Here is a 16,816-nt window from a genome sequence, read left to right on the forward strand (position 1 = left end):
TAAAAAAAATTGTCACTATGTATGTGAAATGTTTGAGGGGTACATACCAGGGGTGAGTGTACGTGTGTGACATGTCTGAGACGCAGGTGATTGTATATATTTGAGTGTATGTGTGATGTTTCTTTAGGACACAGGGCACAAGTGAGTGTATTTGTGTAACATTCAGATACTAAACTATGACCATATTTATATGACATATGCAGGTGATGTTAAGACTGAGGTCCCACTTAATGCTGAACAAACAAATGATCTGTATGTAGAGAATCAGCGGGAAGCTGTGAAGCAGGAAATCGGTGACAGTATCAGAACAGGTAAGTGCACATGTGTGATGTACGTGAGGGATCATCTGCCCCGCTAAGCAACAAAGGGGGATTTTATTAGGGGAGGGTGACTTAAAAAAAAAAAAATTCTCCCTCACAGGCAATGTATATTAACATATTAAGGATTTTTTTGTGAAAATTATGGATTACAAACCATGTCATGCTTTAGAAGCTTCTGTTAAACGTGTAATTTATGTTCCATCTTCTGATCTGTACACATTATACATGGTAAGGCCCCACTTGTAATCCATAAAGTGTCATACAAACTTTTTTTCTGCTACTAATGAATTTCCATGTATAACATACCGTCCTGCCTATAAGTGTAGTGCTTACCTACCTATAAATTATCTGAAATAATAATAATTATTTTGTTTTATTCTACTTGCGTTCCTGGTAGTAAAGTGGGATTAAATCAGTAACCCATATTTGTTTTTATTCCTAAATACATAAGTTTGGTTTCAAACTTTTCAACACTGTTGCAAATGATTGTATTGTGTACAAAAAAACCCCAAAATTTATGCTTACCTAATAAATGTATTTCTTTCCGGATATGCAGAGTCCACGACGTCATCAATTACTAGTGGGAATATCACTCCTGGCCAACAGGAGGAGGCAAAGAGCACCACAGCAAAGCTGTTAAGTGTCACTCCCCTACCCATAATTCCCAGTCATTCGACCGAAAAGAAAATGGGAAAAAAGGAATAACACAAAGGTGTAAAGGTGCCTGAGGTTTATTCTAAAAAATAACTGTCCTAAAGAAATAAAATTTACGGAAACAAAGTAATTTATCAGGTAAGCATACATTTTGTTTTCTTTCCTAAGATATGAAGAGTCAACAACGTCATCAATTACTAGTGGGAACCAATACCCAAGCTAGAGGACACAGAAGACTAGGGAGGGATAACAAGACAGGCAGACCTAAACAGAGGACATCACCGCTTGAAGAACCTATCTCTCAAAAGAGGCCTCTGAATTCTGAATTTATTAATAGCCGGCTACAAACGATAATGTTTGTATCTGACTTGATATTATACAAACCAAGTATGTTTCACATATAGATACATAATTCTCAGAGGTTTTATTCACACATCTATGCTATATATTGATATCTAGAGAGTTTAAGTGTTTTTAAACGTGTATGATTGAATAGTTGAACCAATAAAGATAAAGTATGAATGGTTAAAAATCGTTCCTGTATTATTCAGTGAGAATTTTTGCCGAAATAATTGCAGGGGTAAAACACTCTTTTTTGTTACAGACTTTGTAACTCATTTATCTATGAGTCTCCTTAGTGCTATATTGCCCCCCTAACAGGTGCTTGTTGATCACAAAAATATTTGGCACCTATAAGTACTTACCATTAGTACTACTTTACCTACTATCTTGTTGCTTGTTTGAAATAGACCAATGATTCATTTTCCATTTCCTCATTGGAGCCTTAATCTGGTGTTGAGGATTCTTCAGTATTCTTCTTTTGAGCCTATACATTGTCTTCACATCAAGTTCATCTCTGGAAATTTTCTTTTTATGTTAGCAATCTTTTCAGCCAGAAGGGTTTCAGAACTTTCAACTCTATCCATTGATTTTTGTTTCACCAAGATAAGGCTGTGTTTTTGTCTAAGCTGAGGCTGCTTTTGGAAGAAAGGTTCTGCATGCAGTGATACCTGGGAAATGGGTGTCTGCCATCCCCCCCCCTTTTCTGTATTTCTCATCTTGGGTATAATTTCCCAAGAGCATATTCAATAGAGGCCTTTCCATTCATACACTTTTTCATATACTATATACCTTTTGAACCCTTTTTTTTTTTTTTTTATTGAGGTTTGGGATGAGGCATACAAACTTCTTAGAACCAGCATAATAGATAGATACAATACAGTACAGTGTCAAAATATAAAATACCATATATATATATATATATATATATGACATGCCATACAATCTTTGAGCCTTACAGTGAACTCCGGAGGCCACTTTTGGACCTCACACAAAACATAGAAAAGGTAGAAGGCTCCTTTGGATAAAGGAGACCGCTCTTGGGTCTCTCCTGTTAAACCTCAGTTTTATAGTACAATACCCTATCTAGGTAACCTATTGTATAGCATCAAGGGAGTTGTTTCAGGGAATAGCATAAGATAGAATATTTGAACAGATAAGGTAAATTTAAAATATTTAGTACAAGCTAGGTAAAATAATGTTGCTATTATACGCTATAATATACATTTTCTGTGCTGACCAACTTAGAGAAAGGGATAATCTCAGGACATTTTGTGGAACAACCTAGTATGAGCAAGAGGGAAAAAAAAGATTTTTGATGTGACCTCAAAGATTTATAAATTGTGCCTGATTACATAACTTAGGAATCTGTTGAAACAAAAGCAGTATCATTGAAATTGCTTATATGCTCAGCCTAAGCTTAGACCAAGTATTACTCCAAATACTCTGCAAGGTATAAAAACTGGTTATGTAACTATGCGCATAGTGCATCGCCCCGGCCGCAGGCTGCGCAGCACCGCGCAATAAGTTTATAATAACAGTAGGACAAGTATGTAGAAGACACGTACCTTGAGGTTTGCTTAGGCTAGGATAATTAGCGTGTATATGTGTAGATTACCACTGGCGCTTATAAATTAAGATAGGATTTGTCCTACCAACTAATTGTGACTTTTCTAAGTGAAAAAATAGAAAGAAAAAAAGGAGATATTTTAAGTGACTTCGGTTTATCTCATGTGAAACTTATTTTGTCTTATGTAACTCTGATGTGTTTCAAGTCAAACAGCGATATTAAAGATGCAGATGTCTGAGAGTCTATGACATCCGATATAATATTTTGATCCTTGTGATTGGACTATAAAAAGGTGTTTACCTTAAGATAATAATTTGTCTGTAAATATAGACAATTCAAATGTTGACAGATTAAATGCTATTTGTGAAGCGTGTCTCTATTTTCTGAGAGATATAGTGATGTGAAACGATGTCTTTTGTGGATGTGTGAAAAAAAGAAATATAAATTACGTATATAAATTAATGGCTGTGTTTGTAGGAGATGTAGATGGGTAAGTAAAAGAGGATCGTTCAATATAGATAAAGTCTCATTTAATGAACTAAATAGCTCTATTAACATAATATAGCATAAAATACATTAAGTAAAAAATAGCACAAAATCATATAAAATATAGGGACGTCTCCCTATGTGTAATTCTTTAGGTCAAATGTCCTAACAATAATGGTGATATTTTAAAAGTGATAGTAACTTAATACAAATAGCCACCCTTTGGGTTAAAAAGTTGTTTGGCAAAACTTTGTTTAGATAAACGTAAGGTACCTTACTTGTGTCCGTTATGAATCGGAAGTGTCTCTGAGTCACTGTAGCGCTTCTATGAGCGTCCTCCTATGTTTTGCTCTTTTGCGGCTTAATGTGAACAGGCGAACCTCTGTTTCCTATTGGTAGTTAGAGGTAACGCCTCTTTCTCCAACATTGGTGTGTCCGGTCCACGGCGTCATCCATTACTTGTGGGATATTCTCCTCCCCCACAGGGAAAGGCAAGGAGAGCACACAGCAAGAGCTGTCCATATAGTCCCTCCCAGGCTCCGCCCCCCCAGTCATTCTCCTTGCCGCTCTGAACAAGTAGCATCTCCTCAGGGATGGTGAGGAGTTTGTGGTGTTTAGTTGTAGTTTTTTATTCTTCTATCAAGAGTTTGTTATTTTAAAATAGTGCTGGTATGTACTATTTACTCTGAAACAGAAAGAGAAGAGTTCTGTTTAAAAGAGGTGTATGATTTTAGCAGCAGTAACTAAAATCAATTGCTGTTCCCACACAGGACTGTTGAGATGAGAGAACTTCAGTTGGGGGGAACAGTTTGCAGACTTTTCTGCTCAAGGTATGACTAGCCATTTTTCTAACAAGACTGTGTAATGCTGTAAGGCTGTCATTTTTCCCTCATGGGGATCGGTAAGCCATTTTCTTAGTCAAAAATCAAACAGAATAAAGGGCTTATTATGGGCTATAAACTGGTAGACACTTTTAGGGGCTAAATCGATTGCTTTATTTAAGTATTATATTCAGTTTGAAGTTGAATTTCACACTTTTATAACATTGGGGAACGTTTTTAGCACCAGGCACTTGTTAAGACACCTTCCCAGTCAGGAAGGGCCTTTCTCTGTAGTAGGCAGAGCCTCATTTTCGCGCCATTATTGCGCAGTTACTTTTGAGTACAGTACATGCAGCTGCATGTGTGAGGGTCTGGAATCCACTAAAAACGTTCCTAGAAGGCTTCATTTGGTATCTTATACCCCCCTGGGATTGGTGAAGTCGCAGCAAAGGCTGTGGCTGGGACTGTAAGGGGGTTAAAATTGTAAACGGCTCCGGTTTCAACATTTTAAGGGTTAACAGCTTGACAATTGGGGTGCAATACTTTGAATGTATTAAGACACTGTGGTGAAAATTTGGTAAAGATTGGATAATTCCTTCATAGTTTTTCACATATTCAGTAATAAAGTGTGCCCTGTTTAACATTTAAAGAGACAGTAACGGTTTTGTTTTAAAACGGTTTTTGTGCTTTATTAACCAGTTTAAGCCTGTTTAACATGTCTGTACCTTCAGATAGATCATGTTCTGTATGTATGGTAGCCAATGTGGTTCCCCCTTCAAATATGTGTGATAATTGTGCCATAGCGTCCAAACAAAGTAAGGACAGTACTGTCACAAATTGTAAAGTTGCCCAGGATGATTCCTCAGATGAAGGAAGTAGACATAGTTCTACATCATCTCCTTCTGTGTCTATACCAGTTATGCCCGCGCAGGCGACCCCTAGTACTTCTAGCGCGCCAATGCTTGTTACTATGCAGCGATTGACGGCAGTAATGGATAACTCCATAGCTAATATTTTATCCAAAATGCCAGCATTTCAGAGAAAGTGCGATTGCTCTGTTTTAAACACTGTAGAGCAGGAGGGCGCTGATGATAATTTTTCTGTCATACCCTCACACCAATCTGAAGTGGCAGTGAGGGAGGGTTTGTCAGATGGGGAAATTTCTGATAGGAAGAATTTCTCAGCAGGCAGAACCTGATGTTGTGACATTTAAATTTAAATTAGAGCATCTCCGCGCATTACTTAAGGAGGTGCTATCTACTCTGGATGATTGTGACAATCTCGTCATCCCAGAAAAATTGTGTAAGATGGACAAGTTCCTTGAGGTCCCGGTGCACCCTGATGTTTTTCCGATACCTAAACGGGTGGCGGACATAGTGTATAAGGAGTGGGAGAAGCCAGGCATACCTTTTGTCCCTCCTCCTATATTTAAGAAATTGTTCCCTATGGTCGACCCCAGGAAGGACACATGGCAAACAGTCCCTAAGGTCGAGCCAAGCGCACGACCATTCCTATTGAGGACAATTGTGCTTTCAAAGATCCTATGGATAAAAAATTGGAGGGTTTGCTTAAAAAGATTTTTGGTTAACTCCTTCAACCTATTTCGTGCATTATTCCTGTCACTACAGCGGCGTGGTTCTGGTTCGAGGAACTGGAAAAGTCGCTCAGTAGGGAGACTCCGTATGAGGAAGTCATGGACAGAATTCACGCACTTAAGTTAGCTAATTCCTTTATTTGGATGCCGTTTTGCAGTTAGCGAGGTTAGCGGCTAAAAATTCAGGGTTTACAATTGTGGCGCGCAGAGCGCTCTGGCTAAAGTCTTGGTCGGCGGATGTATCTTCCAAGACAAAATTGCTTAATATACCCTTTGAAGGGTAAGACCCTTTTTGGGCCAGAATTGAAAGAGATTATTTCAGACATCTCTGGGGGAAAAGGCCATGCCCTCCCACAAGATAAACCTTTCAAGGCTAAGAATAAGTCCAATTTTCGTTCCTTTCGCAATTTCAGGAATGGACCGGCTTCCAACTCGGCAGCCTCTAGACACGAGGGTAACGCTTCCCAGACTAAACCAGCTTGGAAATCAATGCAAGGCTGGAACAAGGGTAAACAGGCCAAGAAACCTGCTGCTGCTACCAAAACAGCATGAAAGGGTAGCCCCCAATCCGGGACCGGATCTTGTAGGGGGCAGACTCTCTCTCTTTGCTCAGGCTTGGGCAAGAGATGTTTAGATCCCTGGGCACTAGAAATAGTCTCTCAGGGTTTGTTTTCTTCTGGAATTCAAGGAACTACCCTCAAGGGGAAGGTTCCACATGTCTCACTTATCTTCAAACCAAATAAAGAGACAGGCATTCTTACATTGTGTAGAAGACCTGTTAAAGATGGGAGTAATACACCCAGTTCCAACTGTGGAACAAGGTCAGGGGTTTTACTCAAATCTGTTTGTAGTTCCCAAAAAAAGAGGGAACTTTCAGACCAATTCTGGATTTCAAAATTCTAAACAAATTTCTCAGAGTTCCATCGTTCAAAATGGAAACCATTCGAACAATTTTACCTAAATCCAGGAGGGTCAATTTATGACTACCGTGGATTTAAAGGATGCGTATCTACATATTCCTATCCACAAAGATCATCCAAGGATTTTCACAAAGGTGCTAGGGTCCCTTCTAGCGGTTCTAAGACCAAGGGGTATTGCAGTGGCACCTTATCTGGACGACATTCTAATCCAAACGTCGTCTCTTTCCAAAGCAAAGGCTCATACAGACATTGTTCTAGCCTTTCTCAGATCTCACGGGTGGAAGGTGAACGTAGAAAAGAGTTCCCTGTCTCCGTCGACAAGAGTTCCCTTCTTGGGAACGATAATAGATTCTTTAAAAATTAAGATCTTCCTGACAGAAGTCAGAAAGTCAAAGCTTCTAAACGCTTGTCAAGTTCTTCACTCTATTCTGCAGCCTTCCATAGCTCAGTGCATGGAAGTAGTAGGGTTGATGGTTGCAGCAATGGACATAGTTCCTTTTGCTCTAATTCATCTAAGACCATTACAACTGTGCATGCTCAAACAGTGGAATGGGGACTATACAGACTTGTCTCCAAAGATTCAAGTAGACCAGATGACCAGAGACTCACTCCGTTGGTGGTTGTCACAGGATCACCTGTCTCAGGGACTGAGTTTCCGCAGATCAGAGTGGGTCATTGTCACGACCGACGCCAGTCTATTAGGCTGGGGCGCGGTCTGGGATTCCCTGAAAGCTCAGGGTCTATGGTCTCGGGAAGAGTCTCTTCTCCCGATAAACTTCCTGGAACTGAGAGCGATATTCAATGCTCTCCGGGCTTGGCCTCAACTAGCGAAGGCCGGATTCATAAGATTCCAGTCAGACAACATGACGACTGTAGCTTACATCAACCATCAGGGAGGAACAAAGAGTTCCTTGGCGATGAGAGAGGTATCCAAGATCATCAAATGGGCAGAGGATCACTCCTGCCATCTATCTGCAATTCACATCCCAGGAGTAGACAACTGGGAGGCGGATTATCTGAGTTGTCAGACTTTCCATCCGGGGGAGTGGGAACTCCACCCGGAGGTTTTTGCCCAGTTGACTCAATTATGGGGCATTCCAGACATGGATCTGATGGCGTCTCGTCAGAACTTCAAGGTTCCTTGCTACGGGTCCAGATCCAGGGATCCCAAGGCGACTCTAGTGGATGCATTAGTGACGCCTTGGTCGTTCAACCTAGCTTATGCGTTTCCACCGTTCCCTCTCCTTCCCAGGCTTCCCAGGCTTGTAGCCAGGATCAAACAGGAGAAGGCCTCGGTGATTCTGATAGCTCCTGCGTGGCCACGCAGGACTTGGTATTCAGACCTGGTGAATATGTCATCGGCTCCACCAGGGAAGCTACCTTTGAGACAGGATCTTCTAGTACAAGGTCTATTCGAACATCCAAATCTAGTTTCTCTCCAGCTGACTGCTTGGAAATTGAACGCTTGATTTTATCCAAGCGCGGGTTTTCAGATTCAGTGATAGATACTCTGGTCCAAGCCAGAAAACCTGTGACTAGAAGGATTTACCATAAAATATGGAAAAGATATATCTGTTGGTGTGAATCCAAGGGATTCTCATGGATTAAAGTTCCCGGGATCCTCTCCTTTCTCCAAGAAGGTTTGGATAAGGGATTGTCAGCGAGTTCTCTAAAGGGACAGATTTCTGCTTTATCTGTCTTGTTACACAAACGACTGGCAGCTGTGCCAGATGTACAAGCTTTTGTACAGGCTTTGGTCACAATCAAGCCTGTTTACAGACCTTTGACTCCTCCCTGGAGTCTAAATTTAGTTTTTTCAGTTCTTCAAGGGGTTCCATTTGAATCCTTACATTCCATAGATATCAAGTTACTATCTTGGAAAGTTCTGTTTTTGGTTGCTATTTCTTCTGCTAGAAGAGTTTCTGAATTATCTGCTTTGCAGTGTGATCCAACCTATCTGGTGTTCCATTCAGATAAGGTTGTTTTGCGTACCAAGCCTGGTTTTTTTCCAAAAGTTGTTTCCAACAAGAATATTAACCAGGAAATAGTTGTCCCTTTTTTGTGTCCGAACCCAGTTTCAAAGAAGGAACGTTTGTTACACAATTTAGATGTAGTCCGTGCTTTAAAGTTCTATTTAGAAGTAACAAAGGATTTCAGACAAACTTCTTCTTTGTTTGTCATTTATTCTGGTAAGAGGAGAGGACAAAAAGCTACTGCTACCTCTCTTTCTTTCTGGCTGAAAAGCATTATCCGATTGGCTTATGAGACTGCCGGACGGCAGCCTCCTGAACGAATCACAGCTCACTCTACTAGGGCTGTGGCTTCCACATGGGCCTTCAAGAACGAGGCTTCTGTTGATCAGATATGTAAGGCAGCGACTTGGTCGTCTCTGCACACTTTTGCCAAATTCTACAAATTTGATACTCTTGCTTCTTTGGAGGAGAAAGGCTATTTTTGGGAGAAAGGTTTTGCAAGCCGTGGTGCCTTCTGTTTAGGTAACCTGATTTGCTCCCTCCCTTCATCCGTGTCCTAAAGCTTTGGTATTGGTTCCCACAAGTAATGGATGACGCCGTGGACTGGACACACCAATGTTGGAGAAAACAGAATTTATGCTTACCTGATAAATTACTTTCTCCAACGGTGTGTCCGGTCCACGGCCCGCCCTGGTTTTTTAATCAGGTTTGAAAAATTTCTTTCTCTATACACTACAGTCACCACGGCACCCTATAGTTTCTCCTTTTTTCTCCTAACCGTCGGTCGAATGACTGGGGGGGCGGAGCCTGGGAGGGACTATATGGACAGCTCTTGCTGTGTGCTTTCCTTGCCTTTCCCTGTGGGGGAGGAGAATATCCCACAAGTAATGGATGACGCCGTGGACCGGACACACCGTTGGAGAAAGTAATTTATCAGGTAAGCATAAATTCTGTTTTTTTTGATAGGCTGTAGTGGTACGCTGAATGTACAGCGTATAGAGATGTAGATGATCCGTAACAGATTGATTTAAACTGAAACTGTTACAACTTTTCTTCTGCCCATATGAGCGCAGGATTGAAGATATATTGTTGTAGAAACAAAGTGTCGTTCTTTAATGCAGCTGATCAGATCCTTGGTCCTCCTGGTGGCTTTTTCTCCTAAATCCTGGGAATCAAAGAGACCACTTGAGGGGCTGGATCGCTGCTTTAGAGAGTACTTCAAAGGTTGTAATACAGGCAGTCTGGAGTAAATTCTACGCGTTTCACCCTCTGGGGTGTTGATAAAGCCCCCCCAGAGGGTGAAACGCGTAGAATTTACTCCAGACTGCCTGTATTACAACCTTTGAAGTACTCTCTAAAGCTGCGATCCAGCCCCTCAAGTGGTCTCTTTGATTCACAGGATTTAGGAGAAAAAGCCACCAGGAGGACCAAGGATCTGATCAGCTGCATTAAAGAACGACACTTTGTTTCTACAACAATATATCTTCAATCCTGCGCTCATATGGGCAGAAGAAAAGTTGTAACAGTTTCAGTTTAAAACAATCTGTTACGGATCATCTACATCTCTATACGCTGTACATTCAGCGTACCGCTACAGCCTATCAAAAAAGAGGCGTTACCTCTAACTACCAATAGGAAACGGAGGTTCGCCTGTTCACATTAAGCCGCGAAAGAGCAAAACATAGGAGGACGCTCATAGAAGCGCTACAGTGACTCAGAGACACTTACGATTCTTAACGGACACAACTAAGGTACCTTACGTTTATCTAAACAAAGTTTTGCCAAACAACTTTTTAACCCAAAGGGTGGCTATTTGTATTAAGTTACTATCATTTTTAAAATATCACCATTATTGTTAGGACATTTGACCTAAAGAATTACACATAGGGAGACGTCCCTATATTTTATATGATTTTGTGCTATTTTTTACTTAATGTATTTTATGCTATATTATGTTAATAGAGCTATTTAGTTCATTAAATGAGACTTTATCTATATTGAACGATCCTCTTTTACTTACCCATCTACATCACCTACAAACACAGCCATTAATTTATATACGTAATTTATATTTCTTTTTTTCACACATCCACAAAAGACATTGTTTCACATCACTATATCTCTCAGAAAATAGAGACATGCTTCACAAATAGCATTTAATCTGTCAACATTTGAATTGTCTATATTTACAGACAAATTATTATCTTAAGGTAAACACCTTTTTATAGTCCAATCACAAGGATCAAAATATTATATCGGATGTCATAGACTCTCAGACATCTGCATCTTTAATATCGCTGTTTGATTTGAAACACATCAGAGTTACATAAGACAAAATAAGTTTCACATGAGATAAACCGAAGTCACTTAAAATATCTCCTTTTTTTCTTTCTATTTTTTCACTTAGAAAAGTCACAATTAGTTGGTAGGACAAATCCTAGCTTAATTTATAAGCGCCAGTGGTAATCTACACATATACACTCTATCTTAACTTAAACTACTGAGGAGGAGTAGTTTTCACTTCCACCAGGCATTTAGGATCTTCCAGTAAGCGCCAACCCTCTTATCACTTTTTTAGGATAATTAGCGTACAGCACAGTACCTACTTTTGTAATCTTTCATGTAAAGCTGTCATTTGCTAACTGCCAGGGAAAGATACAGCTCGCTAAATAATAAGGGACTCACCTGTCCCGCTATTTCTATATGAAACTGTAAGGAGCAAGTGCAATTGTGGGTTGAGGTAGGAATGTGCAGCCAATTTGGGTTCGGTGGGAGAGTCTCGATATCAGTAAATGCTATGAGGAGAATTATACCCATACAGGCCTATATGCAGTCGGAAGTAAGACAACAACAGGGTCAAAGAACGGCTGAGAACTTCAGACTGTGTCACACATTATAAACACTAAGGGTTGTAACAGAGGAACTCGCAAACAAAACTGTAAATGCAAATAAAATATTCAACGTGAGTCTGTTTATACACGGCAAGGAACAAGTTTAACCAACTCCAGTGCGAGTCCCCCTGACATAGTCATTTTTACCAGTTAGTTGCCGGGTCGCCCAAAGTCTAAGCCTTAAATAGGTGGTGGTAAAAGGATAGTGTCCCTGTTCCTGAATAGTGTCCCAATTGAACAACCACACATCTGTGCAACAAGTGGTTTTCAAAAGTTGTAAAGTCACTAAGGAGCTTTGTGTTTGTGCCCATGTACCTCCATGATCTCGGAATGAATGCTCAGCAGGGGCTCTCTTATTTGTGTGTTCCCCGGTAAGTAGAAAGGCTGATTGGGTCACTACTGTATCTCCTTTGCTGTGCCCTGCATCGCCTGTACAGCCAACGGTATTGAACCCTTTTTTTATTCATATTTATTTAAATATTTTTTTATTAGACGGTGTTTATAGAAGTTTAACTGTATTTTTAAATGTATTTTATGTTTGGTGCACATTTTTTTTTTTTTAAATTCCATTAGACTTTACGCTATCTCTTAAATCGCCTCAAGACTTTGAGCATTAAATGTGATTCTGCTCAGGCGATTGCATTTACTTTCAACTTGTAATATGCGCGTACATTAGCACGGTCTAGTCCATTATGTTTGAGATTCTTGGATTATAGGTGAGTGTGCACAATAAATGTGATAATCTGCTAAATATGTAGTATGTGACCAATAGTAATTTCTGGGTGATCACATGATTGGATGTATGATGAAAGAGATATGGATACATCCCACAAGCGATACAAATAACTTTACACATACACGTGTATTCTCACTGTACAGGCCGTATAGATGTGACACCTTCAGATGGCGTAGTGGTCGAGCATGGAGGAGAACCGTATGTGTGTAATCAGATGAAGACTGAGGAGGATGAATTTCCTATAAATACGGCTACAGGTGATTTGTGCTAATTAAGTAAAAGGAAGATTCTGTGCTGGTGACGTTTTCTCTTGTGTAAATAATAGATATATTTTCTCATATCGCACAGCAGACAGTGTAAGTCTTAGGGCCCCATGTATGAAGGAGCAAGCAGGCAAGCTCAAGTGAATGTGGAATGCCTGCCCTTTCTCTCGCACGACCAATCGCGTGAGAGAAGGGATTGTCAATAACCGAGAGTGAGCAAGCTCTCTGTGATTTTTCCCTCGCCACCTCAGAGGTGGCGTAGAATGTAAGAAGCAGCGGACTAACTACATTGCAGGAAGCAGGCTCGCATATGTGAACCTGCCCCGCAAGGGCTCCAGAGCTGCTTTTGCTGCTTAGTACATGGAGCCCCTAGTCTAAGATTTTTATCAAATAGTTTTTATAAAATAAAATGAACCTGCTCACTTAGCCACAAAAGCCTGTAATAGTTATCTTAGCTCTTCCCTGTGGCTTCACAGCTGTTGTCAACTTTAGAGAATTGGAAGTTTGGAAAATCGCCATTGATTTGATTAATTTGAAAAAAATTGTCACTATGTATGTGAAATATTTGAGGGGTACATACCAGGGGTGAGTGTACGTGTCTGACATGTCTGAGACACAGGTGATTGTACATATTTCACATATTTGGCATAGGGCAACAGTGAGTGTACGTGTGATGTGTCTTTACAACATAGGGCACAAGTGAGTGTATGTGTGTAACATTCAGATATTACAATTTGTGCAGTACTAAAAAAACTAAAATTTGACCATATTTATATGATATATGCAGGTGATGTTAAGACTGAAGTCACACTTAATGCTGAACAAACAAATGAGAATCAGGGGGAAGCTGTGAAGCAAGAAATCGGTGACAATATCAGAACAGGTAAGTGCACATGTGTGATGTGCGCGAGGGATCATTTGCCCCGCTAAGCAACAAAGGGGAATTTTATTAGGGGAGTGTGACTTTTTTTTTTTAAAAACATTCTCTCTCACAGGCAATGCATATTAACATATTAACCCCTTAGTGACCAGACCACTTTTCAATTTTCTGACCGTTTGGGACCAGGGCTATTTTTACATTTCTGCAGTATTTGTGTTTAGCTGTAATTTTCCTCAGTTGAAATACAATGCCTGGTTTTCTGATGCTAAACACTGATAAGGGGGGTGGATCAGACTACTCCAGACAGCATGGCTATGTAACTAATTTTGCTTATTTTTGAAAATGATTTTATAATACTTGCAACAATTTTTAATGCAAACGATTTTGACTTAATTAACCATTTTAGGATATGTGCAGATCTCAACATGTTTTATGGCACTTTAAGTTCTGTTATTTAGTTTTAGTGCATTTAAAATTTTCCTTTTTATTTGCATTAAAGGGATATATACGTATATATTTTTTCAAATTAGATCTTAAAAGCAATACTTGCTTGTCCTTGTTTTATTTCAAGCTTAAAGCCAACCCAGAGCTGATATGGGGTTAATTCCTGGGAGTGGTCTTTTAAGGGGACTGGGCTTTTTGAGGGGATTGGAACTCTGCAAAGGCATTGGTTACTTTAGAAGTTTGAAATTAGACAAGCTCAAAGTTTTCAGGTACGTTTTGCATGTAAATATTTGTTAATTTAACCGTTATGCCACTTTAAGAACTATAAATTATAAGCTGAGATCCAACAGTATATCATGTAGTGAAACGAAAACAAGCTTCATAAAGTCAATAAAAGAAGCATTGTGAGTGCAAATATCTTAAAGGGACACTTTAGTGATTCAGATAGAGCATGCAATTTTAGGCAACTTTCTAATTTACTCCTATTATCAATTTTTCTTTGTTCTCTTGCTATCTTTATTTGAAGAAAAAAAAAGGCATCTGAGGCTTTTTTGGTTCAGTCTCTGGACAGCACTTTTTTATTGGTGGATGAATTTATTCACCAATCAGCAAGAACAACCCAGTTTGTTTACCAAAATGGGCCGGCATCTAAACTTACATTCTTGCATTTCAAATAAAGATACCAAGAGAATGAAGACAATTTGATAATAGGAGTAAATTAGAAAGTTGCTTAAAATGTCGTGCTCTATCTGAATCACAAAAGAAAAAATTTGGGTTCAGTGACCCTTTAAATCAAAATTTGTACACACAAGCAATATCTATAAAGTGTAGCTTTGTGAATTAATTTTAGAACTGGAACATTATGTGAACACTGTTTTAAATTCACTTTTTTATTACATAAAAAAAACTAATTCTAGAATTATTTATTTGCTTATGTTTAGTACATATTAATGTAAACATACATTACTTTTTATATGAAATTATTATCTGATGAGAAGAAAATCCGCATTACAGGTAACGAACAAGTGTTATAAATGCAACTTTCAAAAAAAATAATATATAAAACTGAATACTTTGTGCACACAAGTAATAGTTCTAAAGAGTAGTTGTAGAACTGAAATAATTGTATTACTAAAACTGCTTGTGAATGCAATTTTAAAAGCACTAAAATACATTTAAAAATAACAAGTTGAAAACAAATTACAAGCATTCATATAAATTTCAGTAATTTAGAAATAGCAATGCAGTATAATCCTTTAAAATATTCCCTTATGTACGGTAAACTGCCCTTAAGCCTAAGCATGTAGGCTGGGTAAGGTGTAGGAGTCAGAACATGTATTAGGAGACTAGTTGGAATAGTTAAAAAATTTCTAATGATAATTGTCATTAATACACAATACTCAATTTGTATTTCTAATCAACAGGTGAATTTACAAACTCCAATAATCCTAGTTCTTGTAAGAGTGCAGATGCGTCTTTCAATCTTCTTCAAAACAAAAGAAGCCTCATGAAAAATGCATTTTATGAACGTGGGAAATGTTTTACTGGAAATTCACATCTTATTGGACATCAAAAAATTAATTCAGGAAAAAAAGCATTTTCGTGTTCTGAATGTGGAAAACTGTTTGGACAGAAATCACATCTTAATAATCATCTGAAAATTCATTCAGGAGAGAAAGCATTTTCATGTTCTGAATGTGGGAAATGTTTTACTGTGAAATCAAATCTTATTTCACATCAGAAAATTCATTCAGGGGAAAAAGCATTTTCATGTTTTGAGTGTGGGAAATGTTTTAGTCGGAAACCAAATCTTACTAGGCATCAGAAAATTCATACAGGAGAGAAAGGATTTTTGTGTTCCCAGTGTGGGAAATGTTTTGCTCTTAAAACAACTCTTCATGCTCATTTGAAAATTCATGCAGGAGAGAAAGCATTTTCATGTTCTGACTGTGGGAAATGTTTTACCCTGAAATCATCTCTTATTTCGCATCAGAAAATTCATACAGGGGAGAAATTATTTTCATGTTCTGACTGTGGGAAATGTTTTACTCGGAAACCACATCTTATTACACATCAGAATATTCATACAGGAGAAAAGGGATTTTCATGTTCCCATTGTGGAAAATGTTTTGCACTGAAAACAACTCTCAATACTCATTTGACAACTCATACAGGAGAGAAAGCATTTTCATGTTCTGACTGTGGGAAATGTTTTGCTCGGAAAACACTTCTTAATAGGCATCAGAAAGTTCATACAGGAGAGAGAGCATTTTCATGTTCTGACTGTGGAAAACGTTTTACTCGGAAAACACATCTTATTAAGCATCAGAACATTCATATATATGAAAAAGCATTTTGATGTTCTGACTTGGATGTTTTAACCATAAGTCATATCTTTTTTCTCCAAACAGAAGGAGAAACAGTCTGCCGGGAATAAACAGCAGCTCAGTGGCTTGTTCTATGGCCCAGTTACCACCTGGGAGTAGCTTCTTTTTGCCTAATTATGCTTTTTACAGAGGATAACTTTCTTGAAGTATATTAATCTGATCCCGCCTAACAAGGTCCGTCCAGCACCGAAATACCAGGCAATTATCCTCTGAACAAAAGAAATGACAACCCCAGACGATTGTTTTGACCGATTATGGGCCTCGTCCGTGAGGTGCAGCCATATCCCTCTAAGCACATTAGGGAGACTTTCCCCAGGGTCATAATACAAATTCAAACAGAAAGAGAAACAGTCTGCCAGGAACGATCAGCAGCTCAGTGGCTTGTTCTATGGCCCGGTTACCACTTGGTAGTAGCTTTTTGCCCAATTGTGCTTTACACAAAGGAAAACTTTCCTGAAGTATATCATTCTAATCCCGCCTAACAAGGTCAGTCCAGCCACGAAACACCAGGCAATTCTCCTCTGAGAATGTGCTTAGA

At 39.0% G+C, this 16,816-nt stretch overlaps 1 protein-coding gene across 1 annotated transcript in view; it reads left to right on the top strand.

Moving 5' to 3' along the window:
• Positions 1–16,363, top strand: part of LOC128657411 (zinc finger protein 154-like) — a 148,407-nt gene extending 132,044 nt beyond the window's left edge. Inside the window, exons 8-11 of the mRNA XM_053711751.1 lie at positions 204–311; positions 12,448–12,561; positions 13,355–13,450; positions 15,316–16,363. Of these exons, the coding sequence (XP_053567726.1) occupies positions 204–311; positions 12,448–12,561; positions 13,355–13,450; positions 15,316–16,250 (1,253 nt within the window). The 3' untranslated portion in view covers positions 16,251–16,363. The remainder of the gene's footprint in view (positions 1–203; positions 312–12,447; positions 12,562–13,354; positions 13,451–15,315) is intronic.
• Positions 16,364–16,816: the final 453 nt, after the last annotated feature.

This window comes from Bombina bombina, chromosome 4 (assembly GCF_027579735.1).
Source record: "Bombina bombina isolate aBomBom1 chromosome 4, aBomBom1.pri, whole genome shotgun sequence".
Taxonomy (NCBI): Eukaryota; Metazoa; Chordata; class Amphibia; order Anura; family Bombinatoridae; genus Bombina; species Bombina bombina.